This window comes from Cervus elaphus, chromosome 23 (assembly GCF_910594005.1).
Source record: "Cervus elaphus chromosome 23, mCerEla1.1, whole genome shotgun sequence".
Classification (NCBI taxonomy): Eukaryota; Metazoa; Chordata; class Mammalia; order Artiodactyla; family Cervidae; genus Cervus; species Cervus elaphus.
The window spans coordinates 39,858,809-39,885,215 of record NC_057837.1 but is presented as its reverse complement, the minus strand read 5'-3'; the positions used below and the strand labels follow the sequence as shown (position 1 = coordinate 39,885,215).

General features: G+C 48.0%; 1 protein-coding gene across 1 annotated transcript in view; it reads right to left on the bottom strand.

The window, feature by feature from the left end:
* Nucleotides 1-3,268: 3,268 nt before the first annotated feature.
* The window catches only part of CFAP61 (cilia and flagella associated protein 61), a 242,944-nt gene continuing 219,805 nt past the window's right edge, over nt 3,269-26,407 (bottom strand). Inside the window, exons 26-27 of the mRNA XM_043882897.1 lie at nt 8,149-8,239; nt 3,269-3,729 (exon numbers count right to left, since the gene is read on the bottom strand). Of these exons, the coding sequence (XP_043738832.1) occupies nt 3,529-3,729; nt 8,149-8,239 (292 nt within the window). The 3' untranslated portion in view covers nt 3,269-3,528. The remainder of the gene's footprint in view (nt 3,730-8,148; nt 8,240-26,407) is intronic.

Sequence of the window (26,407 nt, the reverse complement as noted above, 5' to 3'; positions counted from 1 at the left end):
GCCCCCGGCAATCTGCCGCGCGCCCATTATTCGCCCTGGGCCCACGGGGTGGTGGTCGGCCGCCTCTTTCATCCTGCCGAGTGTGCCGTCGGGCAGCCGCACGCTCCCTTGAAGTGCCCTCGGGGGCTGTTTGTTTTCGCCTCGGGTGGGACTGCCGCGGCCTGGAGGGAGAGGGGAGGCGGGCCGGACGGGCCCCGGGCCGGGCGACTTGGAAGGGTGATGGTACCCAAGGCGGGCGCAGCGACGCCCAGAAGTGTGGGAAAGTCAGACGGAGAGGACGAGGCCGGGGAGAGCTGGGAGGGCACCGAGTGTGGGGCGCGCAGGGGCGGCTCCCCTCACCCTCCCCGATGAGGGGCAGCCCGGCTCCCCTGTCTCGGACAAGGCGGCGACAAAGCTCCAGCAAAACCGACCAGAAAGGCCCGGTGACTCCGACAGTCCCCTGTCCTCGCCTCCCCGGGGGCGGACGGAGGGACAGCCAGGCGCCTGGGGGCTGCAGGGGCGCACCGTCCGTCTGGGCTTCGGGGCCCCTGTCCCTGCTTCGCTCTTGGGTTGGGGGTCCGCGTTCCTCCTCTGCCCTCCTCCTCGTGCCTTCTTCCCTGCCGCCCCCTTCTCTTTCTCCCCAGCCCCTCTCTGCCCACCTCGTCCCACCTCGTCCCACCTCATCCCACCTCTCCTCTCTTCGCATCTTTCACTGCCCCCCACCCCGCCCCGTCTCGTCTCTCTGCTCCGCGGAGTCTCGTCCACCTCTGACCCCCTCGGACAGTCCCGCTCCTCCCTCTTCCTGGTCTCCCTCCCAGCCTCCCCTCCCCTCTCTCTCCGTCCCCCCCTCTCTACGGTGCCCCCCTTTCTCCCCCTCCCTTCCTCTCCTCCCGCTCCTCACCCCCTCTGGCTCTCCACCCCCCACCCCTCCCCGCAGGCCAACGTGTGTTATTTTATTTGTCTAGAGAGAGCCTATTTGTTCAGTGATGTGTGGCCTCCTGGCCGCCTGCTTTAATGGGGGACGCGGAGGCTGGTTTCTGCGAGTATTAGCATACAGCTGCCGCTCCGCCCGGCCCGGCGCGCACTGTATCCCAGCCTTATCATCACCTCTTCTCTCAACCAGAAAACAATCAACAGCCCCTCGCACACGGCGACTTTCGAGGCCCTCGTCCTGCTCCTTGGCTAACACTCAGCCGGTGCACCCGTGCTGGCGCGCTTGCACACACACACACACACACACACACACACACCCCTTCTTCTGAGGGTAAATATTGATTGCCTGGCTTCACATTTTCTCCTCCGTACAAGGTTCCCTTTCCTCTCCCACATCATCTTCTATTTTTCTCTCTCCTTCTTGGGATATTTGGGTAGCATCTCAGGAGCCACTTTGGGGAAGGAGGTGGCCGCGAGTTAGCAGAAACCGACCCGTATCAGGAAATTACTAAAGGCATCGTGAGGCATGGTTGTTCCTTGTGATATGGGGAGAATACAAAGGAGGAAATGTAACTTTGGTGTTTTCTTGTCCATATTCTTTGTCCAAAATTAGAATTACAAGATTGGGTAGGCTTAGAGCTCAAGACTCCCCGCTGAGCAGCACAAGCTGAACCTTATGGGGACTTTTCAGATTCAGTCTCTGTGGAAACTCTGCCGCAGAGCTTCAGATTTAGATTTAGAGAATTCTAAAGATTTAGAGAAGTCCAAGTACTTGGTGTGTCTGGAACCCTTTCCTTTGCCAGGATTTAGCATCATTGAAGAATAAATATCTTTATTCTCTTGAAATCCTTAAAACAGCCAGTTTCAAATTATGATCAACAAGTCTTGGGTTCATCTCCTATTCTTAAACAAACTGTTCCTTAGTCATACAATGCTTGTCTGCACACATATGCTAAAATTCCTACCTTGATTCAGGAAATTACTTCCTGAATATAGGACAGTGATTAGTAACTTCATCCCATACGCTTTGTAGACTATATTCTAGACATTTTCAGTCCTGCCATGATACTTCTGGGGTCCCAAGATTACTTTTTAAAAGGCAGCAGAGAAAAACTTAACCATAAAATTTATGCATGGTTTGACATTAAGGTTGGCATTGTCATATAGGGTCACTTTTATGTGACTAGACGCTTTTTAACAGTAGTACTTGGTCACAGAAATCATCACCAGTTATCCTCTGTTGTTCTGTTCATCTGCACCCAAGGTCCCAGGGCCTGTTACAGAAACTCACTCCATTTACTGATTACTTTGATCCAGGGCCTCTCAGAGAAAGGGGAAAGTGGGGAAAGAGAGTTTCTTGAGCTAACTCATTCACAGGCCCTGAAACATGGTTCCATGTGTGTTGAGCTTGCAGTTTGAAGAGGGAACTAGTATTGACTGTTCCCCATATGAATGGCACAGTTTATACCATATGGTGGGTGCTGGGCCCTCCCTCTGAATGACCCCTGTCCTTGTGTAAAGCATATTTGTGCGGGAATTAATGGAGTTATTGCTTGCTTTTGCCTGCTTTAGAAAAATCAGAGTCTGGTGTTCCAGAACCATTTTATTTTTTGAGGGGTATTAGTTTATTAATGGGGGATAGTTCTGTAATGACTTACCCTCCAAGTAGCTGTGCAGTCATTACAATTGCTCCAACTTTTGCTAAATGTTAACATAAAAAAAAAAAAAAAAAAAAAAGAATGAAAACCGAAAGCCAGTTTTAACCTCTGCTGGTCAAAAATTCAGACACAAATGATGTCACACTATCTGCTTAAAAGATATCCAAATAAACGAAATCAGTCTTACCTGGTGTTTCTGAATCCATGTGATTTCAGGAAGGCATTTAATGTGCTTTATTTATGGGAAAGTGGGCTACTGACCCACATTACAGGTAACAGGTACCAGAGGGCCCCACTGCTAAGCAACAACACCGAGAGTCAAAGGAAATGACCCAGATTAACCTCCTACTGCCGTTTCCTAATCTAAAACGTGGGCCTGAACCTGGGTTGATCTGCCAGTTTTTTCCTTGCATTTATGTGCCTAATCTGAAACAGGAAGTAGAAATGTAATACACAGGCCGTGAGAGCAGGCCCCTCGTTTCCAAACTCCCTGTAAGCTTGTCTATGCAACCATTCCTGATGTTGGATTATAGAGATAATTTCGCCGCGTCTGTATTCCTAATTTTCCATCCCGAGTATACGATTTTATCACCCACGTGACCAGGTAAACATGTAAAGGACTAACAGTATGGGCGGCAGGACTTTTCAGAAAACCAAACAGAATCATGCCCAAGGTTTAAAAAGAAAAACAAAACAAGTTTTGCACACTAACGGTCTCATTTTATTGCTAAACTGGGTTATTCTGGCCAGGAACACGCCTGGTGTGGGTAAAGCCTCTCCGTGCCCCAGAATCGAGTCGCACCGCCGCGCGCCACCTACTGGGACGATAGGAAACTACAGGCATCTGGTGGCCGCAGAAAAGGATGGTGCCCGGCAGTCCAGTCAGGTTTCCTGCTTCTGTGGAGCACTTCCCGGAACGACACGAGTGGAAACGATCACGTGCAGGCGGTGGCTGCAGCTAAATGATGCCCGGCCACGCGTACATGGGCAGGTGGTAATGATTGTAGTGCAGGTAGTCAAGGATGCTCTTCTCCACCAGAGGCCTGTAGATGGTTTCCTGAAAAACTCTTTTGAGGTAATCCCTGGGCTTCTCTGGCAGGTTGATTTCCTCATCTTCGATCTGACGGGCTAACTCTTCCATAGAAGGAAGTCTTTCATCCTGGAAAATAGAGTGAGATGACAGATACTGATATTACTTGGGCTGAGTGCCACAATATTGTTTTTTTTTTTTTTTTTCTAGGTTAAAAAAAATTAAACTGTGGCAAAACACACATAGCATAAAATTTACCACTTTATTTTTAAGTGTCCAACTAAGAGGTGAAAAGGACCTTCATGTCCTTTTCATGTCCTGATGATGCAGCCATCAGCACCACCCATCTCGGCACATTGGTGCGTGAGTGTGAAGTGGCTTCAGTTGTGTCCGACTCTGTGTGACCCCACGGACTGAAGCCCTCCAGGCTTCTCTGTCCATGGGATTCTCCAGGCAAGAATACTGGAGTGGGTTGCCAAGCCCTTCTCTAGGGGATCTTCCCCAGCTAGGGACTGAACCCGAGTCTCTTATAGCTCCTGCATTGGCAGGCAGGTTTTTTTTTTAAACACTAGCGCCACCTGGGAAGCCCTAGAATAATCAAGTTAGCTCTAGTTTACCAGAGTAGGTAGCCATTCCCTTCTCATTCTCCCAAGTTGTCACTACTAACCATTTACTGCCCACCCTAGGGTCTTTCATTGAGGCATGCAAACTCTTAGTTGTAGCATGTGGGATCTAGATCCCTGACCAGGAATCAAACCCAGGCCCCTTATATTGTGAACACAGAGTCTTAGCCACTGGACCACCAAGGAAGTCCCCACACTTCTGCTTTCTCTATGATTTGACTTTAGGCATTTCATGTAAATGGAATCAAACACTAGTTCTCTTTTTGTGACTGGCTTAGTTCACATACCATAATGTCTTAAGAGTTCAGCAAGCATAGTAATTTTAAACTCTTAATTTTCAGATAAAAATGATCTGTAGATCAGGATTTTTTAAAAAATAAGAAAGGTGGTGATTAAACATTTTTAGTTGAAAACTCCTAGATGGTTTACTTTACAGTCCCCAAGCAATGGGATTTTTAAAACCTAAACTAAATTCTTAGTAAAGGCAAATGTCACTGCTATCTTTAAAGGTGTGGGGCTCAGAGAGAATAAAGTTATTTGCAGTTGAGAATCACACACTGTGCATATTTATAATATAGTAGAGATTTTCCCAACATTTTATTATAAAAAGATTCAGACATAGAGGCAAGTTGACAGTGATGCACTTGGCACTCGGATACACACTCTCTGGTTTCTATGGTTACCATACTTGTTTCGTCACCTATCTGCCCATTTATAGGAGGCCTGTTGAATAAAGCACTTCATTCATAAAATAAAAATAACTTTAAAAGGGACTTCTCTGGCAATCCAGTGGTTAAGACTCAGGGCTTCCAATGCAGGAGGCATGGGTTCGATCCCTGGTGGGGGAACTAAGATCCCACATACTGTGTGGGCAGTAAAGCCAAAAGAAAAAGCGCTTCACTGAGATTTGAGCTGTGTGCTTTCTGAACACTCCAGTAATTGAAAATTACCCTAAATGAAGATGCACTTTGATGATGTATTTACTTGACCTTCCAATAATTCTTTTTTATTTTTAACAGCAAAAAAAAGTGGATAACTTGCAGAGTTCTACTGGATCATTAATTTATTAATAGTAAGAACTTATAGGTAGAAAAATAGATTCAAACTATATGGAGACATACAGTAATGATCACTTAGTTATATAAGTGAGACACTGCCGGGCGTGGGGATTATACACATATCACTTGGAAGAACCATCTGTGGGAGGCCAGGACCCCAAATCGGATCAACAAAGATGGGAGAGAGAAAGAATGGCAAGTGATGCCCAGAAGTCAATATTAGAGGCACCAAGACACTTGAGTGCCCGAGCACGTAGAGCTGAGGTTGGCTCTTTCTTCCTTAATTTTCCAGATAGATTATATCAAATATAGTGAATATGCAAAAATTAGAGGAGATTTGGGACTCATGTAGGACGCTGTTCTAACTTTGGGGTGAAAAGTGAAGTCAAGTGAAAGTTGCTTAGTTGTGTCCGACTCTTTGAGACCCCATGGACTATACAGTCCGTGGAATTCTCCAGGCCAGAATACTGGAGTGAGTAGCCTTTCCCTTCTCCAGGGCATCTTCCCAACCCAGGGATCGAACCAGGGTCTCCTGAATTGCAGGCGGATTCTTTACCAACTGAGCTATCAGGGAAGCCCAACATTGGGGTAATGGTGTAAAGTCACAAAATGGAACTCTCAAACTTCTGGAAGACAAATACTGCTCTAGATTGTAAACTCATGTTTTGTGCATTTGCCTCTCCGGTGTGCCCTTTCTCAGGGTGACTACCTACCCCCCCAACATGTTCATCTGTGAGCAGCTCACCTCACAGTGCCCCCCAGACAACACATGACCTCATGTGTCTGGCTCCTTTCAGTTAACTCAGTGTTCTGAGGTTTATCCACTTGTTAGAATGTATCAGCACTTCATTTCTTTCATGGCAGAGTACATTCCATTGTATGGAGAGACCACGTTTGTTTATCCACAGGTCCCATGATGGACATTTGGGTTCTTCTTCTGTCTTGTAATTCTGAATAGTGATGCTATGAACATTCATACACAAGTATTCATTTGAATACTGATATTCAATTCTGTGGGGGTATATACCTAGGAGTACAATGGCTAGGTCATATAGTAATTCTGTTTATAAGTTTTTAGGAGCCATCAAACTGTTTTTTTCCATAGTAATTGTATAGTATTTTTATATTCCCACTAGCAATGTGTGAGACTTTCAATTTTTCCACATCCTTGCCAACACTCAATATTTCCTCTTTTTTTTTTTTTAACTGTAGCCATCCTAGTAGGTGTGAAGTGATATCTCATTGTGACCCTGGCTTTTGTATTTCCCTAGTGATTAATGAGGTTAACATCTTTTCATGTAAATGGGTTTACTTTGGCTCTTAATTTTACCCCGTTGATCTCATGTCTATTCTTATATAAGTACCATACTGTTTTGGTTACCATTGATTTGTATTAAGCTTTGAAACTGCAAAGTGTGTGTCCATCAACTTTTTTAAAGTTTCTCAAATTGTTTTAATAATTTGGAGTCTTTTGCATTTCCATATGAACTTTAGGATGGGCTTTTCCATTTCTAAAAAAAGAAATGGGGATTTTTATAGGCTTGTACACAACCTGTAGGTTGCTTTGCATAGTAGTCCTATCTTAACAATCTCTTTAAACTTTTAAACTTGGTACTTTGGTGTTTAAAATTTTTACTTTATATTGGAGTATAGTTGATTTACAATTTGTGTGAGTTTCAGGTGTACAACAAAGTGAATCAGTTTGATATGATAGATAGATAGATATAGATATATTCTTTTTCAGATTATTTTCTCATTTCGGTTTTTGTTGTTTAGTTGCTAAGTCATGTCCGACTCTTTTGCGACCCCATGGGCTATAGCCTGCCAGGCTCCTCTGTCCATGGGATTTTCCAGGCAAGAATACTGGAGTGGATTGCCATTTCCTTCTTCAGGGAGTCTTCCTGACCCAGGGATAGAACTGCCATCTCCTGCATTGGCAGCCTACACCCTGAGGACCCATGAGGAGGTGACACAGAGACACAGGGCCTGCTCATTTAGACAGTCAGACCACTCAGCCAAGCCCCAGCCCTCGTCTGAGTAAACCAACGAAGCATCTAGAATGGATACTTGACTGAACATGTAAATTCCCCACAACTCTGGTAAAGACTGCAGGTGTTGAAAAAAAATAAAGTTTCATAAATATTTTACTATTTAGATGGCAGAGTCATATTTCTTGCCAAGTACAGAGTCTGTGCAGTCTTCAGCCTCACTTGCAGTTAATCCTCAATTGCTTGGAGAAAGAAGTTTCAGTTTTAAAAGGAGAGTGTTTAGGGACTTCCCTGACTCTCCAGTGGTTAAGATTCTCTGCTTCCACTGCAGAGCGCATGGATTCGATCCCTGGTCAGGGAACTGAGATCCCATATGCCACACAACATGGCCAAAGTGAATTTTTAAAAAAAAAAAGGCACCAACATTTGCAAAAAACTAAGTAAGTAAATAAAAAATAAGAGGAGTGCATCTGGACACCTGTTGACTTCCCTTGACACCTTTAGAACAACATGTGCACACAAATGGTTAACAGTCAACTGGCAGATGTGGACAGAGACCATAGAACGGAGACTTCATGCTTGGGGGCCAGGAGGTACAGCCCACTACCTGCTTTCAGCCCTCACTGTCACGTGATAATGAAAGTACAGGTACTTGTAAAAGAGGAAAAGAAATCTGCCTCACATAAGAGATTTGAATCACCCACTTGCCCTGAAATATCACCGTCTATGTTTACCGACTCCATAGTTTGTTTAAGTGAAGGACAGTTGGTTTTCAAAGTGAAACCATAAAGTGAGAATGTAGGGAAAAGTCTAAATGATCAACAGCTTGTAGCTCCTAATTTGCAAGGAATAACTCACATATCCGTTAATCACGCTTACCTCCTTGGAGGATAAGATTTGGTGTAACGCTTTCCGGAGATCAATAAAACGATCGTGAAAGAGGGCCATGCACCACGACTCCGTGAAGTAGCTGGCGAGGGAAGAAAAAGGTTCGGTTAGTTGGAAACCCTCTCATTACCACTAATAAAGTATTTACCTGCTTTTTTTTGCCTTTATAAATTACAGTTCTGGCTCTTTTGTAATCGTTTGCTCACGAAATGCCTCGCGGAACAGCATGGCCAATCAATTTTGTAAATGGATGTCCCTGATGTAAGGCCGGCTTCCATAATTACATTTAAAGTGGTTTAATTCAGAGCTGGGGCAAGACCCAGTGAAGAATCCTGATTTTATCAGAATTTAAAAGCCTGAAGACTTGTAAAGAACGGTGTCTCCATTATCTGCCCCCGTTTGAGAAAAACAGATTGCAGGATTAACTGAACTGCTGCATAAACAAATTAAATTTGGGGAGACAATAACACAAATGTTGTTCATCATTAAGGTTTCTGGATTAATAATGACCAGAAAAACAGGCCACCTCGGTGTTGGGACATGGCCTTCATGCGACTGCACAGACGCCTAATTGAATCTCTCTTCTGAGAGTGGTTCCGCTGGCGGCCCCTCTTTGCTAACTTGGCCCTGAAAAACTATCTGAACAAATGCTTTCCTGCGTGGGGGACAGCATGGCCATCCTTTATTCACAGGGGATTGTCACAGGTTTGCTGCATTCTTGGGAGAACCAAGAACCTCTACTGGTATTTGAACTCTTACTTCCTCTTCATGCTCAGAGTCTCAGGAAAAGTCTTCTGGGTCAGGCAGGCCCACTGGGGTGACCTGGGCTCCCCTGGCGTGCCTGGGACAGTTAGTGGACGTCAGGTGTGTGCCCAGGGGAAGAGAAACTGGTGCCGACATGCAGATGAGCACTCTCTGTTTTTTTCTGATATTAAAAAAAAGTGTTTATTTGACGGCATGGGGACTCGGCTGCTGCATGGGAGAGCTGCGTCGCAACACTCGAGAGCTGCGTTGCATCAAATGCGATCTTTTGTTGCAGCGCCGGACTCTCACTCTCTAGTTGAGTTTGCCCCGCAGCATGTGGGATCTTAGTTCCTCAACCATGGATCGCACTCGCACCCCCTACCTTGCAAGGTGGATTTTAAATCACGGAACCACCAGGGAAGTCCCTGTTATCTGCAACTTGATGTTAATTCTTGGGAAGGAGACAATGAACCCAGGGACACCACGGCACTAAAGGACCAGGGCAGCGTCAAGCCTGTGTAGGACCAGCCTGGCTCTCAGCTGCACTGCGTGGTACCTATCACCTGTTTGCTTGTCCAGAATATGACCTAATTTCATGCTAAACCACTTACTTTGTGGTTCAGGTCATATATTCATCCAACTACTAATTCCACTAATATTGACTCATTGCCCATTCTGTGCCCAGCACTGTTCTGGATACTCAAGAAACAGCAGGGACCAACACAGACAAACATCCCTGCCACTGAGCAGCTTATATCCCACTGATAAATAGGTCCATGTTCAACATGTGATGGAGAACTGCTTAGGAGGAAACACATCAAGTGAGGATGGGAGAGATCAGAGCAAGGCTTGCTCCTAAGACAGTGACTTAGCCAGCAAAGCCCAAGGGACAGGGAGTGAACCACCTGGGACTCAGGGGAAAGAACCTTCCAGGAACAGCAGGTACAAAGGTCAGGAGGCAGGAGTGTCCCCAGCCCTCAAGGAGGTGGGTGGAGATAAGCAGAGTGGGATGGGGGCAGGAGCTGAGGGGAAGGATGCTCCTGGAGGCAGGGGTCCACTCAGATGTGCTATGTAATCGATCCACGGCCATCTAGCTCAGTACTTGGGTGCAACAGCGTCCCACAGATGTTCACGGAACAAAGGAAGGAACAATGAATGCAGCCCTAGTGGTTAAGAACCCACCTGCCAATGCAGGTTAGACGTAAGAGACGCAGGTTTGATCCCTGAGCCAGGAAGATCGCCTGGAGGATGGCACAGCGACCCACTGCAGTACTCTTGCCGAGAGAATCCCACGGACAGAAGAGCCTGGCAAGCTGGTGGCACAGAGTCTGACACGACTGAAGCAGCTTGGCACGCAAGCGCAAACTGCACACGGCATGGTATACACTCCACACTGCCTGGCCCTGATGGGTCTTTCATTAATACAAAGTTCTATTCAATAAGTAGGTGGCAAAATGCTGCAAAGTGTCCCAAGATGGGCAGTCGTGCAAAGGAGCGAGCCTCACAGGGACAGGGGGAGAGCTGTGGGTGAGCCCAGGCTCAAAGGGCGGTCAGCCTGAGCCCTGGGGTGCAGAGGGAGGGCCAGGGGTTCCAGAGGATGCTCGTGAAAACCTGTCAGCGCAAATCCTGAATGAATGGAGTCGATGGAGGTTCTGCCCCCCTCTGCATGGAGTTCTGACCCCCACAAACTCAGGCTGACCCTCCAACACCTGTCTGATTCCTGCAGCAAAGGCACTGATGTGGAACCGGCCACCTGGGCAGGTATCATCTCAGCCGGGTGATGCTTTGACACATCTCGGACGGTTGCTTCATGGACCAAAGCATCAGTGATACCCAAGTGCGTACACTCAAGCACAGCTTTGCCAGGATGGTCCCTCCCTCTTAAGTCTCAGCAGCTTCTAGGAAAGCTTCAGGGAATCGTAAACTCGCAAATCTCAAAACTATTATGCGTGCATGCTAAGTCATTTCAGTTGTGTCTGACTCTATGACCCCCATGGACTGTAACCCACCAGGCTCCGCTGTCCATGGGGTTCTCCAGGCAAGAATACTGGAGTGGGTTGCCATGCTAACCTCCAGGGGATCTTCCTGACCCAGGGATTGAACCCAGGTCTCTTATGTCTCCTGCACTGGCAGGTGGGTTCTTTACCACTGAGCCATCAGGAAAGCCCCTAAAATGCCTGGGTTAGAATCGAATGGGTGCTTTTAAGTTTGTTGCCACCTTTCCCACATAGCTGAGATGCGTCCTCCTCACCCGGTATGTGTTTCCATGGTGGCATCAGCATTCCTAGTCACTTGGTTTCGGGGTTTGCAGCCACAGCCTTCTGCTGCACAGAAGCAGCTACCTTCCTGGTGTCAGCACAGCTCTTTTCCAACTGCCCAGGTGCTGCTCAGGTGCGGCCCCACTCAGCACCCTCACCGCTCCAGCCTCTGTCTCACCCCTTGGACTCTTCATCATTTGCTTCCAAGAGTGGACTCTGGGGAAACCCACTTCTCTTAGAATGAATGCAGCCCCACACCCCACCTGGGGGCCCATCATCTAACGCCCAGGTCTCCATCACTTCCATCCGGGAGGCTGAGCACAGAGGCCTGGGGAGCCTTAACCCTCTGAAAGGGATCAAGCTGGTCTGCATGGAGACTCGGGGGTGGAAGAGGAAGCTGAGGTTCCTGCATGTTTCCTGCTGCTGCGTTGGCGCTCACAGCCCCTCAGACGGCCTCCAGCAGCAGTGGCACCTGGCGATTCAACGACCACTATGCTCCTGACAGCCCGGCCAGCGGTTTGCAGACTCAGGAGACCGGAAGTTGCTGTCCTTTCAGCCTCACACCACTGCCTCCTGGGATCAAGCACTTGAGGAGCTTGTCCAGAAGGTGATAATCTCTGCAACCAGCTGTTGGCTGCCTGTGTTCCCAGAGTTCGTTTAGTTTAAAACTAAACCAACCGGCTGTCATCGACATCTCCTTCTCAGTTTGACTGCAGCTTCAGTGGTGCCCTGAAGGCCACTTACAAGAAGGTGACAAAGTGCTAGCGCCCACACCGGGGAGCTGGGCGTCACCACAGAAGGCGTGGGCATGTTGTCTTAACTGTCGTGCAGGCAGCACCCGTCACAGTCACAGGGGAACTGGAGTTCTGGAAAAGCCGCAACCCACGGCCTTTCCCAACCAACTGTGGGCTGTGGAGCTCCCAGGCGTCCTCGCTTCGCCCGGGGTGAGGGCTGCAGCTGTGGGCTGGGGGGTGCTGACCGCAGGTGGCAGAGTCAGGGCACCTCCTGGGGGGGCCGGTCCCGTTCAGACTTCTCCCAGCTCCAAAGCTGCGCTCACACTGCCCGCTGCTCTGTCTGCTGTCTTCTCCCCATGGGGAGGGTCTCAGGCTCCCTCCAGACACCTCCCACCCTGGCCCTCCTGCCTGTGAGCAGCCCCGAGGACCCATATGCACGTCTTCACCTCCTCCGGTGCCATCCACGCTCAAGTCCACATAGACCTCCTCTGTGGAGCTGACTCAGGGCTTGAGGTTTCCACCCACTTCAGTGTATAGAGCACTCCTGTCAGTGCAGGAAAGTGCCCCAGGATGTGTCTTGACCTCTAATGCAAGGTGGGCAGTGTGTCCCCATGGTGTCCAGCGCAAGCTGGCCCTCGGGGGGACTGAAGGAGCAGGTGAGGACACCTGGGACCGCTTCTCCTCTCACCCCCTTCGTGGAGCGCTTCTGTACTAGGGCAGTGACCCCGTTTAGGGTGGGTGAGAGCGGGGGTTTAGAGAGGCACAGACCCCTGTGGAGTCCTCAAAACCAGCCTAGAAATATGGCAGCAGCCTTCGCTCTAAAAATCAGAAAAACTTTGAATTTAACCTCAAAGGATGAGGACATTGAGTCAAACGAAGATCATCTCCTTTTGATATCAGGATGTTAGAAAGAAGTTTTATTTTACGAACTTATAAATCTAGTTTTCCTCCCCAACTGAATGACTTCTGTGCTTCAGTTTCTTTCCTTCTCTGTAGAAAGGAGAGGGGCTTCTGGAATCCTTGCTAAGGCTGGCTGGAGTGGGCATACTGTCTGCATTAATGACCCCAAGAACTATGGATGATTGGCATTAGTGCTAGGCTTTGGGGAAATGTATACTTCCATGAACAATGTGAATTTTAAAAAAAATAGAGGGACTTCCCTGATGGTCCACTGGCTAAGACTCCAAGCTCCCAATGCAGAGGGCCCAGGTTTGATCGCTGGTCAGGGAACTAGATGCCACATGCCACAAGTTAACGCTCTCACGTGCCACAACTAAGACCCAGTGCAGCCAAATAAAAGAAACAATTTTTAAAATTAAATAAAATATAGCAACTTCTTTCCCAATTTACAATCAAAAAGGGAAGACCAACAGGACCACTGAGTCACCTTCATAGTTGGTGGCCTCAAAGTCTTCAGGAGACATGGCTGGGTAAGAGCAGGGCTATACCACGGCTTCTAAGTGGCTATGCAGATTGGGGTTCCCGCATCACTAAATGCATTTTTAAACATCTGTGAAAAAAGGCTTACACAAAATTCTCCAGAGCCCAAACAGAAGACATGACAGTCCCTGTTCATTTTGCAAATGGTTGTCCTGGTTTACTGGGGGGAGACTTAAATTCTCCATCACTTTTGCAAATGATCCACTTTTCCCAGAAGGCCCAGAAAAGGTCAACCCATGGAACTGAATTAACCATTCTGGTCGATGTGGTCCAATCATTAAGGAATTGATCAGACTTCTCCAGAGCTCAACCTCATCTGGTCATTCAACCTTGTGGATCGACACAGTCACATCAATGGGGTGGGGACCTGGTAACCAGCCCCGCCACAGGCAAGGGGAAAAGACGGACTCAGCGGACTCAGCCCCAAGGCCAGGGCCCTTCACCAGAAGTAGGGAAGGAGAGTTGCAGGAGAGCAAGGCCCATCTGGAAATGCCAAACTACACACCACTGCGAAAAGGGAGGGAGTGGGCAGAGAAGAAATACACTTCTCTCTCCAAGACCCTCTTTTTTTTTTTTTTTTTTAAATGAAAAGCATTCTAATTTTATCTTGGTGTGATAATAGTCAATTTTTGCTTTGGGACCTGATAAGAGGGTTCCCAGCTGCCACTCACTCACATCCAGAAGTTTATTTGAGCCAGAAACTTGCCTAAGCATTGCCTTTTCTCCTGGGGTGGGGGGGAGGTGGGGGGACCCGCAGGCCTTCCCGGGAGTGTGATGTTCTCATGGAAATATGATGCTCTCGAAGGTGCTGCCCCTTTCCTGTGTGGACAGCACCTTAGACGCAGGGCGGGGACAGATATTCTCCTTCTACAAGGAGGCTGTGGGGGCTGGGAGGGGGCCTCGGTCCTCTGATGGACACTCCGCACACAGAAGGAAGTGCAAACAGACACCCTGGGGGCCAGGTGTGACCTGGAGAGGTGAAGCAGTGGCCCCTGGCCCCAAAGGGCACACACTGTGGGGGATGTGTGGGGGTGTGGGGGCGGGGGGCCGGGGTTGGGGCGGAGGGCCAAGTGAGCCGTCTGCATCCTTCCGGTCACCGCATTTCACATCCCCTCCTCTTAGGCAAGTGTTTGCCAAACTTCAGCCTCTAGGGAACCCATGAGTTTTCACATAGTCTGCATTACTCATTTTTTCAAAAATGACCCTTGGATTGATTTGCTTTTTTTTTTTTTTTTTAACAGAAAGAATGTCTACTGTCTTGTTCTAAGCAATCATACCTATGAAAGAGTGGGTCTGATATGAGCCTTACACTTGTCTTATTCTTATTGAAATGACTCCATCATCAGTCACATGTGTGCCTCTAACTGCCTAAAGCACCTCGCCTGCCGCCGGGGATGCTGTTTTTCTTACTGCATGGTGGAGGCACCTCAGCTGGGGACACAAACTCACAGACACTGTGCTGAACAGTTCCTGTGCATTATCTCATGTCATTGTGAGTCCAGTCCTCTAAAGTGGGGCTTGCTGGCCCATTTTACAGGTGAGGAAATAGATTTGGAGAGGTTAAATGACCTGGTGTCACACAGCTAACAAGTGGCTGAACTGGGTTTTAATCATAATTCTGCTTAATCTGACAGCTTCAGCTCTGGACAACTGCACAATCAAATGTCATTTCCTGAGCCTTTCTAGCAACTTTCTGAATCACCCCAGTTTCCCTGGTATCCCCTGCATTAGCGAAGATTAAGTTTGTTTGCAGTTATAAAAATATTCAAATTAATCCTGCCTTTAAAAAGGCATGACTGTACTTTTTTCACATAAAGAAAGTCTAGGTGAGGTGTTCAGGGCTGACATGACGTTTCCTTAGAAATCAGATCACTGCAGCAACCATAGGGCCCTTGACCTCATGGAGCAAAATGGCTGCTGAGTTCCAGTCATCATAGACATGTTCCTAGATGGAAAAAGGAAAACTGAGGGGCCTTCTTCTTTATTTTAGAAAGCATTCCTATAAATCTCATGTAGTACTTCTATTTATATCTTACTGGCCAAAGTTTGATCAAATGGCTTCCTTGGCTACAGGGGAGCCTGGGAATCATTGTCATCTATTTTAGGTACAAAACAACACCCTATAAATCAGGATTCTGAAGCGCAAGGAGAGAACAGACGTCGTCCGCTATGATACCCAATAAACTCCACAGCATCTGCTTAAAAACCTTGTCTTAATGTTAAGTCTATGAAAACTGTGAGAGTGTGTTAAATTGAAGTTCCCAGAATGAGAACATGTCTTTCACTAGATTCAGATCTGTCCCCAAATTAAACATTCTGGAAACACACACACACTATTTTCTGTATATGACAGTCACCTCCAAGCCCATGGGAGACCCTGGTGTCTTCTACGTCCCCATCTGGCCCGAGTTGGCTTAAATGCAGAGGAGAGAAGAGAACAATTTGTGTTCGCATTGTGAGGGTGCATTCTGGTCGTTTTATTCTGCCCATAAAAGAAACTGGATTCATGCATTTCAATACAATTTAAAAAATAGTAAGAATAGGGACAAATGAGCATTTCCAGTTAGCCGTAGGTTTGCTTGGAAATTAAATTACACGTTTCTGGGGTGGTGGATTTACTCAGGGATGCCATATATTATAGGAGCAGATGCAGCCCACGACACACTGACTAAAAACCCCAAAGACTGAAATGAAAGTCTGATGTGACTATTTCCTGTCCGACTTGAGTTTGCCAGAATTACTATCAATCGTTCATTTATCGCTTCGAGGCATATTTAGAAAGAGAAGATGAAGGATTTTGAAAGCAAAATGAACTAGTTATTTCACATGTTAGTTGCTCAGTCATGTCCGACTCTTTGTGACCCTGTGGGCTATAGCCCACCAGGCTCCTCTGTCCATGGAATTCTCCCAGCATGGATATTGGAGTGGGTTGCCATTCTCTTCTCTAGGGGATCTTCCCAACCCAGGGATCGAACCCAGGTCTTCTGCATTGCAGGCAGATTCGTCACTGTCTGAGCCACCAAAGAAGCCCCATTATTTGATAATCAGTTGTAACTGTCAACCTGCCTAAGATCTGTATAACAGAAAACCAAGCCTCCTCTGAATAAAGCTCGGCTACAGTGTTATTGTAAAAACCTGGAACTGGCATCACCGGGGAATGGATGTTTACTCCTCTAAGGAAATATGCCTCTCAGTGCCCTGGCAGTAAAAGCAAAATTCTGTTCTTCTGTATGGCTGGTAAGCAACCTGTCTCTTCCTGCCGACTGGCTCGTGGCTCCACAAAGCAGGTGTTCATCTGGTTACCCAGGTATGCCAGGAACCAGAAGCTGACACCGCCTTCGCTGGGCACCCTGAGAGCTGGGCGTGCCAGGCACACCTGACGGCAGAGGTGCTGGGAGAGAGGCTGCTGTTTGTTGGAGGCGCCGGAACCTGTGTGATGCGTCTCCTGTGAGTGGACACACGCTCGGTCCCGAGCCGCGCTGCCAGGAGGCCGTGTTCTCTCTCACAAGCATGAGTCCGGGAGAACACGGAGCCCCAGACACAGTGGTCCTGGGTCAGGGTTGGTGCCCGGATGGTGCTGAGCATGGAGTGGTGCCTGCCTGCCCCACGACCCCTGCCTCCGGAGTCTTGGTTTTCAGAAATACTATTCCTACATGATTCTCTGAAAGACCTGTCTGCTGGCAGCTTGCTCTTTCTGAATCCTGGACACTTAGCCCAGGAAAAACTGCTTCATCTTAGAAAACAGACAATGTTTCTCAGGCATCTTGCCCCTCTCACCACCGATAAACATTTCCCTTCTTGCTTTGTCCTGGAAGAAAGCCCAAGCCAAGTGTGCATGTTCACTGCTGATATCTGTGAACACACATCTGTGTTGTGGAGGGCGCCATCTCTCCACCTGGACTCAGCTTTCTTTGCTGACCTGCCCGTGCTCACCCACTTACTGCTGACCTTTCTCTTTGCCCCTGCTCTGCCACTGGTTAGCTGATGTCCTCTTGAGCTGGGTTGCTTTAACCTCCCAGTCTCAGTCTTCATAGCTGTAAAATGGGGATACTGATGGTCCTTACTGCAAAGAATGACTATCAGAATTCTTGGAGACCCTGCAGGAAAGAGGTCCGTGTGCCTGGCCCTGTGTGTATCATGTTCTTCTTTTTTTTTGAATTTTCACTGGGGTATAATTGTTTAATTTTGTGTCAGTTTCTGCTGTACAGAAAAGTGAATCCACTACACATATACATATATCCCCTCTTCTTTGAATTTCCTTCTCATTTAGGCCACCACAGACCTCTGCATAGCGTGTTCTTCTTCTTATTATTATTATTACTGCTGCTGTTGTTGTTCTTAATTATCCTATTGTATATATTTGTGTAAACAGCCTCAGATCCTTTCTGGTGTGAGTTAGAGGCCAAATTAAGGATTAAACACTTTTTTGTTTGCCGTTTGATTGAAAGTCTGTCTTTGGCGTAACTCTGCAGTTCTTCTCGGGGACTGCTTTTGCTCCACTCCAGGGTGTCTGCGTGAATTCATTTAGCTGCAGTTTTGTTTTATTTTTTTTTCAACGGTGAGTTTTTATTTTATATTTATTTTTTTTACTTATGGCTGGGCTGAGTCTCCGTTGCTGTGTGTGGGCTTTCTCTACTTGCGGTGGGCAGGGGCTGCTCCCTAGGCGTGGTGTGCAGGCGTCTCACTGCGGTGACGTCCCTTTTTGGGGAGCACAGGCTATATCGCACACAGGCTCCGTAGTTGTGGGACACAGGCTTAGCTCCCCCGTGGTATGGGGGATCTTCCCCGACCAGGGATCGAACCCACACTCCCCTGTGTTGGCAGGTGGACTCTTCTTTTTTTTTTTTTTTTCCCATTTATTTTTATTAGTTGGAGGCTAATTACTTTACAATATTGTAGTGGGTTTTGTCATACACTGACATGAATCAGCCATGGATTTACATGTATTCCCCTTCCCGATCCCCCCTCCCACCTCCCTCTCTACCCAATCCCTCTGGGTCTTCCCAGTGCACCAGCCCCGAGCACTTGTCTCATGCATCCCACCTGGGCTGGTGATCTGTTTCACTATAGATAATATACATGTTTCGATGCTGTTCTCTCGAAACATCCCACCCTCGCCTTCTCCCACAGAGTCCAAAAGTCTGTTCTGTACATCTGTGTCTCTTTTTCTGTTTTGCATATAGGGTTATTGTTACCATCTTTCTAAATTCCATATATATGTGTTAGTATGCTGTATTGGTCTTTATCTTTCTGGCTTACTTCACTCTGTATGATGGGCTCCAGTTTCATCCATCTCATTAGAACTGATTCAAATGAATTCTTTTTAATGGCTGAGTAATATTCCATGGTGTATATGTACCACAGCTTCCTTATGCATTCGTCTGCTGATGGGCATCTAGGTTGCTTCCATGTCCTGGCTATTATAAACAGTGCTGCAATGAACGCTGGGGTGCACGTATCTCTTTCAGATCTGGTTTCCTCGGTGTGTATGCCTAGGAGTGGGATTGCTGGGTCATATGGCAGTTCTATTTCCAGTTTTTTAAGAAATCTCCACACCGTTCTCCATCATGGCTGTGCTAGTTTGCATTCAGGTGGACTCTTCGTAACCGCTGGACCACCAGGAAAGTAACTGGCTGCAGTTTTAGAGCAGCAATTCATTTTAGCTGCGATCAAGTTAAAATGGACTTTATGACAAGACTTTGTGAAGTTGTGTCGTACCCTGGAGAGTCAGGTGGGGATAAATAAAATGTATATTATCAAGGGTGAAACAGATCACCAGCCCAGGTTGGATACATGAGACAAGTGCTCGGGGCTGGTGCACTGGGAAGACCCAGAGGGATTGGGTAGAGAGGGAGGTGGGAGGGGGGATCGGGAAGGGGAATACATGTAAATCCATGGCTGATTCATGTCAGTGTATGGCAAAAACCACTACAATATTGTAAAGTAATTAGCCTCCAACTAATAAAAATAAAAAAATAAATAAAATAAACTGTGACCTCAACTGCTTATTTTGGTCTGAGTTGATGGAAGTTCAATCAAAAGTGTTTTGCATGGCGTTCCTTGTTTTTTTTTTTTTTCCTGTTTATTATGAAGAGTAAACCAGTCAGTCCAAATAGTTAACCCAGCTGTTGGATGGGTATGTGCAGAGGCAGAGAGGAAGCCCCAGGGGATAAGGATGCTGGCCCCCATGTGTCCAGTGAGACCAGGTTTTCTTCTGACCTGCTTTTTGTGCCCGACACGCTAGAGCAAACAGTCTTCTCGTGGAAGCAGCATGATTTTTATATAGCTAAGAATTTTGTTCCTATTTAAGTTGACCTTTACATTCGCACTGAAGCTGGGACGGTGCCTGCCCAGACCTTTGGTGGCCGTGGGGAGCGGGCCAGGCCTCCCTCCCAACCTGCCGGCCGGGGTGAGAAGCCAGGGAGCTGGCTGACTTACGGCTCCTCGTACCTGCCCTCTCGGTCCATCTGCGGTGTTTCCCGCATGTTGCTGGTTGCTTAGGGGCTGCATTAATTGAATCTGGACGAGATGTCTAGTGCCCTGGAAGTTGTCCAGCTATGTACATTGATTTGTTATATAAATTCAGGACTCAGAGGAGGAGGCGAGGTTAGCATTTAATTCGGTGGAGAAAGGCAGGCTCTTAGCACTCAGCTCCCCTTCCCGTGCCCCCTCCTCTCATTCTGCATCTCTCTTCATAGAAAGCACAACCATTTTCCTTTAATTAGGCTACAGAGAGCACAGGCTAGCATTAGGCCACTCAGCCACTCAGCCACGCTCACAGCCATGGCCATTTCCTATCTATTTTCTGTAGGGAAAGAACAAAAAAGTGTACATATGCACACATAACCCCCTAACAAGTCCAAGGAGGATGGAACAAAGGAACCAGTGGAATTACCTTTTGTGAGACTGAGGCCACAGGAGCCAGGAAACCCCGGAAAACAAGGTATTTTGCTGCCTCATGAGTCTTTTGGTTAAACGAACTGCTCTTTAAATTTTAAAGGACTGCTTAGGATAAATATCACTCTCTGGTACAGAACATATCCAACACATTCAGTCTATGTTTACAATAATTGTGATCGGTACATGTTTAAAATGATTCCCTTTCATAACAAAAAAATTTTTGTAGGGAATACGTTTTTTTAAACTAAAGTTTTTATAGAGATGATGACAAATGACATGCTGTTTCTTCCCTCTCTTTGTCACTTTTATGCATTCAGGTTTGTAGCTCCCAAAAACAAAGAACTAAAATTCAACCAACATATTCCTAGTTCTTATCTCCCTGTTGTTGTTGTTAGTCGCTAAGTCGTGTCTGACTGTTTGCCACCTCATGGACTACAGTATGCCTGGCTGCCCCGTCCTTCACTATCTCCCAGAGTTTGCTCAGACTCATATCCACTGTGTCAACAATGCCATCCAATCATCTTCTCTCCCTAAACTACATTAATGAGAGGAACAGATATGACCACGTATGTGAGAATCCATAAGTGCACCCTGAGATAGATAAGTGAATAAATAGAGAAGCGATAACCTTTCCTCAGAGTCGAAAGCTAAGTAATAAATACAAAATGAATGATGGAGCTAGACAAAAATCAACCTTTGACAAATAAGACAGTAACAATCCTTTCGGGCAAGAATTGTTTATGAATGCTAAAATAACTGGAAAGGATGATATTTATTCTCAAAGTATCACTAATTGATGATGAAGGTAAAAATAGAGAAGCCTGCACATTTGTCACTTTACCAGGGACCACAGTTAACAACACATGTGAGAGGACAGATCTTCCTTAGCAGCCCCTCCTGCTGAGATCCCATCCTGTCCCATCACTTCATGGCGGATAGATGAGGAAACAATGGAAACAGTGACAGACTTTATTTTTTTCAGGCTCCAAAATCACTGCAGATGGTGACTGCAGCCATGAAATTAAAAGACACTTGTTCCTTGGAGGAAAAGCTATGACCAACCTAGACAGCATATTAGAAAGCAGAGACATTACTTTGCCAACAAAGGTCCATTTAGTCAAAGCTATGGTTTTTCCAGTAGTCATGTATGGATGTGAGAGTTGGACCATAAAGAAAGCTGAGTGCTGAAGAATTGATGCTTTTGAACTGTGGTGTTGGAGAAGACTCTTGAGAGTCCCTTGGACAGCAAGGAGATCCAACCAGTCTATCCTAAAGGAGATCAGTCCTGAATATTCATTGGAAGGACTGATGCTGAAGTGGAAGCTTAAATACTTTGGCTACCTGATGCGAAGAGCTGACTCATTGGAAAAGATCCTGATGCTGGGGAAGATTGAAGATAGGAGGAGAGGGGACAACAGAGGATGAGATGATTGGATGGCATCACTGACTCGATGGACACGAATTTGAGTAAGTTCCGGGAGTTGGTGACGGACAAGGAAGCCTGGTGTGCTGCAATCCATGGGGTCGCAAAGAGTCAGAAATGACTGAGCAACCGAACTGAACAGTTAACAACACGCGTGAGAGGACAAATCTGCCTCGTGTCCCTCCTGCTGAGATGCTTGGAGAGGGATGCAGTATCATCCCTGCCATTCCTGCAAGGAGGCACAGCCTGTAGTGAATCAAGAGGAGCCATCAGACAGACCCAAAGGGGCAGGCATTCTACAAAATACCAGTCTGTGTGTTTCATGAGAGAAAGCTCATGACAGCAAAGGGCTAAGGAGCCGTCCCAGACTGGAAGCCATGATGGAGACACGAGGAAGGGATGGTGAGAGGGTTGATGAGAAGCTGGGGAAACACCGGCATCTCATGGGGGCTGGCAGGGTAGGGACGTGGAGGGAGGAGAGGGGCAAAGGAGCATCACCAGTGACCCCAAGTACAATAGAGTGAATTGTGGCCTGCCAGGCACAGGTCCCAGGGCCCAGGGGGAAAGCCGAGGGCGATTGTGCTGCTGCTGCGGGTGGGGGGTGGGGGGTGTGAATGGGGGGAGCAGGGCACCTGGGGGTTCGAGATAAGACAGAGCTGGGAGGGGCTGAGTACCAACCAACACGTGGGCCTGGGTGGGTGGTTCTGCAGAGGGTAGAGGTGAAGGGCAGAGGGCAGAGGTGAAGTGTGGCAGGTCCCCTGTTAGTGGCAGGCAGTTGGATGGCAAGATAGTTTCCATCCAGGAAGAGGGAGGATTAACACAGGGCCAGAACCATCCCGGGGCTTTCCCGGTGGCTCAGTGGTAAAGATCCCCTGGAGAAGGGCATGGCAACCCACTCCAGGATTCTTACCCGGGAAATCCCATGGACAGAGGAGCCTGGTGGGCTACAGTCCATGAGGTTGCAAAGAGTCAGACCACAGCTGAAGCAACTGAGCATGCACGCAGAGCCATCCCTGGTCGCTCGTGTTCGTAGAGGGGGGCTGTCCCATGGTCCTTGTCATTGTGTCCCCTCCTTGTCCTGTCTTCAACCAGTCACAGGGGGTCCTGCTCTGATCACAGCTGTATTCTGTGAACGCTGGGCGTCATGGCCTCGCTGCTGACTTCTGGGACCATTCCATTTTTCACTTTCTCAGAATGGACCCAGGTCGCTAAGATGGGGAAGGAGGATACAGAGGCCATCCCTAGGGAGGGTCCTACCCTCCCCTGCAAACACCCTCAGCTGCCTCATCCTCTCAGCCTCCATGCCACCCAGCTGTCTACCTGCTTCCCTCCTGCACCCAAGGAGCAGAACATAGATGGCAAGAACCCACATGACCTTGCTGCCGGATTGGCTCTCACGCCTGTTCATCCTCACAGAATCTAACGGGCACTGCGTGTTGCCTGGCAATCCCGACACCGTGTGAGCGGATTCACGTTTCTGGCCTCTGAGATGACTTTGTCTCTTTCCTTAAACATCCAGCACCCCTTCCTGCTTTTCTTTGATCTCAGCTGATGACCTCGCTGTATTAAGAAAACAGGGACGATCAAGAGCTGCCTTGTCCTCTCACCCAAGTCCTGCTTCTCTCCTGGGACCCTGCCCCTGTGGCTGTTAGGATAGAAAGCTGTCCAGCTCTGTCCCTGGCCCCTCTCTCTCCTGCATCTTTTATTCGCTACAGATGAGACTCACATCCTCCCCTCTTCGACAAACCCCTCCGCACTCTGCCTACCAAGTATTCCCCAGTTCCCTCTCCACTTCACAGAAGACTTCTCCAAACTGGTCTCTGCGGCGTCTGCAGTTCTCAGGTGGTAACCTCCCTCCTGAGCTATTTCCACTTCCCACCTGCTCCGAAGCAGCTCTGATCAAAGCCCAATTCAGCCACCAGCTCGCCACAGCCCCTCTGTGGAATCAACACAGCTGACCACTGCTCCGCTCTGCAAGCACGACCAAACCCCACATCCTGTGCTCCTTTCTGAACCTCATCTTCTGGACATGGAAACGTGGGGACTCCCTTGGCCCTTTTCTCTGGGAGCTGAGCGGGAAGAGATCTGAACTGGAGTCTGGGCCTGGGGGGCTCTGGATGTGAAGTGTGGCAGGGCTTGAGGCAGGGCTTCAGGAGGCCGTGAGCTCCCCAGGACCAGGCAGAGCGGAAGCTCCTGGGCAAGGTGGCTCCCTGCCCATTACCTCAAGGGGGCAGCTGCGAGTTGTTGTTGTTCAGTTGCTAAGCCTGACTCTGTGACCCCACAGATGGATGGTGGCACGCCAGGCTTGCCTGTCCTTCACTATCTCCCGTAGCTTGCTCAAACTCATGTCCATTGAGTTGGTGATGTCATTCAACCATCCCATCCTCTGTCGCCTCCTTCTCCTCCTGCACTCAGTCCTTCCCAGCATGGGGGTTTTTTCCAATGAGTGGGCTCTTCGCATCAGGGGGTCAAAGTATTGGAACTTCAGCTTCAGTGTCAGTCCTTCCAATGAATATTCAGGACTGATTTCCTTTAGGATTGACCTCTTTGTAGCTGTGAATTACAAGGCCACGTTTACATGGCAGGGGCGGTGGGGGGGGCAGTGTTAGATGGGGACCCTGGACTGGTAGTGTGGGGGTGGGAGAAGCGGGGGAGGGGGGCTCCAGCAGTGCCCACGACAGAGGTGGAAGATCATACATTCTGGTCAGGTAAGTCTGAGGGTCAAGTGAGCAGTTGGGTTTTCACTGGAGCTTAGAGCACATCTTGCACATCCTGATGCTGAAACACATCCCAAATCCGACCACTTGACTCTGCACCCATCTGGTCCAACCCACCATCTCTCGCATGGGAAAACCAGAGAAGCCTCCTAATAGCTGCTTCTATCCATTTTCCACGGCTGCTGCAGTGAGCTTTCAAAGCACAATTAGGCAGGTCACTGCCTTTGCTTTGTGGAAAGAGCCATCTCAGCCCAGGCCCATAGAGAGCCATGTGATGCAGTGGCCTTGACCTCCGGTCACTGTGCTGCAGCTTTGGTCCCCAGACGTTCAGGGACCTCTCCCCGTCGAGGACCTCTGTGCCCACTGTGCCCTCTGGCTGGACTCGTCTCCCCCCGCATCTGGCAGGCCTGGCTGTGTCTCAGCATCGGCCCTGACCACCTCGACTCCTCTCTGGAGCTGCTTTATCATGCTTTATCACACTTTGCTTCTTGAAGTTGTTTCCTAGCCCTTCGCACCATTGGAAATGGTCTTATTTCCATATTTATACACTTGCATGTGGCCTGGCCTCCTCCGGAATATAAAATCCAGAAAGGCTGGCTTTTTTCAGTTTCATTCATAGCTCTATCTGCAGAACAGAGCACACAGCAGGCACTTAATACATGTTTATTGAATGAATACATGCATGCGTGTGTGCTCAGTCATGTCCGACTCTTCATGATGCTGTGAAATGTAGCCAGTCAGGCTCCTCTGTCCATGGGATTCTCCAGGCAAGAACACTGGAGGGGGCTGCCATCTCCTTCTCCATGGGGATCTTCCCAACCCAGGGGTCAAACCCACATCTCCTGTGTCTCCTGCATTGGCAGGTGGGTTCTTTACCGCTGAGCCACCTGGGAAGCCCCTTACTGAATGAAAGAGTAAATGAAAAGCATAGACCAAAACCATGATGGACTTGGCAAGTAGGAGACCATTAGAATCTTAACTGGGAGGAACTGCAGAGGAAATGAGCTGAGTGTAGTTTACTACTTCAGAGACAGTCGGACAGTCACATGTCCATCTGATGTCCGTCCCTACGTGCCAAGCACCATGCCAGGTGCTGAGGAAGATGTGTCTTGTTCTGAGGTGCTCAGACATCAGGAAGACACAGTGGTGTGTGAGCTGGAACACAGCCAGCTCAGGGGCCCAAAGTCAGGGTCACTTCGCCTCCCCTCATGACCACTGTCACCAGATGGCTGTCTTTCAGGCATGGTCAATTTGGAATATTCTCTCGTAACATGGGTTCTATCAACATAAGCAAACTGGCTTTGATTATTCAGCGGGTTTAACCCAGCAAGTTAAAATATCAAGTGACTCTTTAAAGATCAGGTTTTTTAATGGGCTTGCTTACTTTTCAAAGTGAAGAAGCAGTGAAACCAGTTGGGTCTGCTCGTGAGCCCTGTCTCAGGGCAGGTGAGACCTGACCTCACCCCAGTGGCTGCTCAGCGACTCATGCTACACAGAGATGTGACCTACCACGAAGAAAGATGGGGAAACCCCAAAGAAGAGGGAGCTGCAGGGGATTCAAACGCTCCCGAATCATCTGCCTTCCATCTGGGGATGGAATTTAGTGATTCATTCTTCTAAAATATGTTTGGTCATTTTTCTTCTTCCATTTCAATTACCTTCCTATGAAATATTACTCAGCCATAAAAGGAACGAGATTGGGTCATTTGTAGTGATGTGGATGGACTTAGAGTCTTTCATTCAGAGTGAAGTAAGTCAGCAAGAGAAAAACAAATATCATATATTAACACACAGATGTGGAATCTAGAAAAAAAATGGTACAGAAGAACCTATTTGCAGGGCAGGAATACAGACACAGACCAAGAGAATGGACATGTGGACACGGTGGGGGAAGGGGAGGTTGGGATGAATTGGGAGTAGCACTGACATATATTCACCGCCATGTGTAAATAGGTAGCCAGTGGGAAGCTGTTATATAGCACAGGGAACCTGGCTTGGTGCTCTGTGTTGACCTCGAGGGATGAGAGGGAGGCT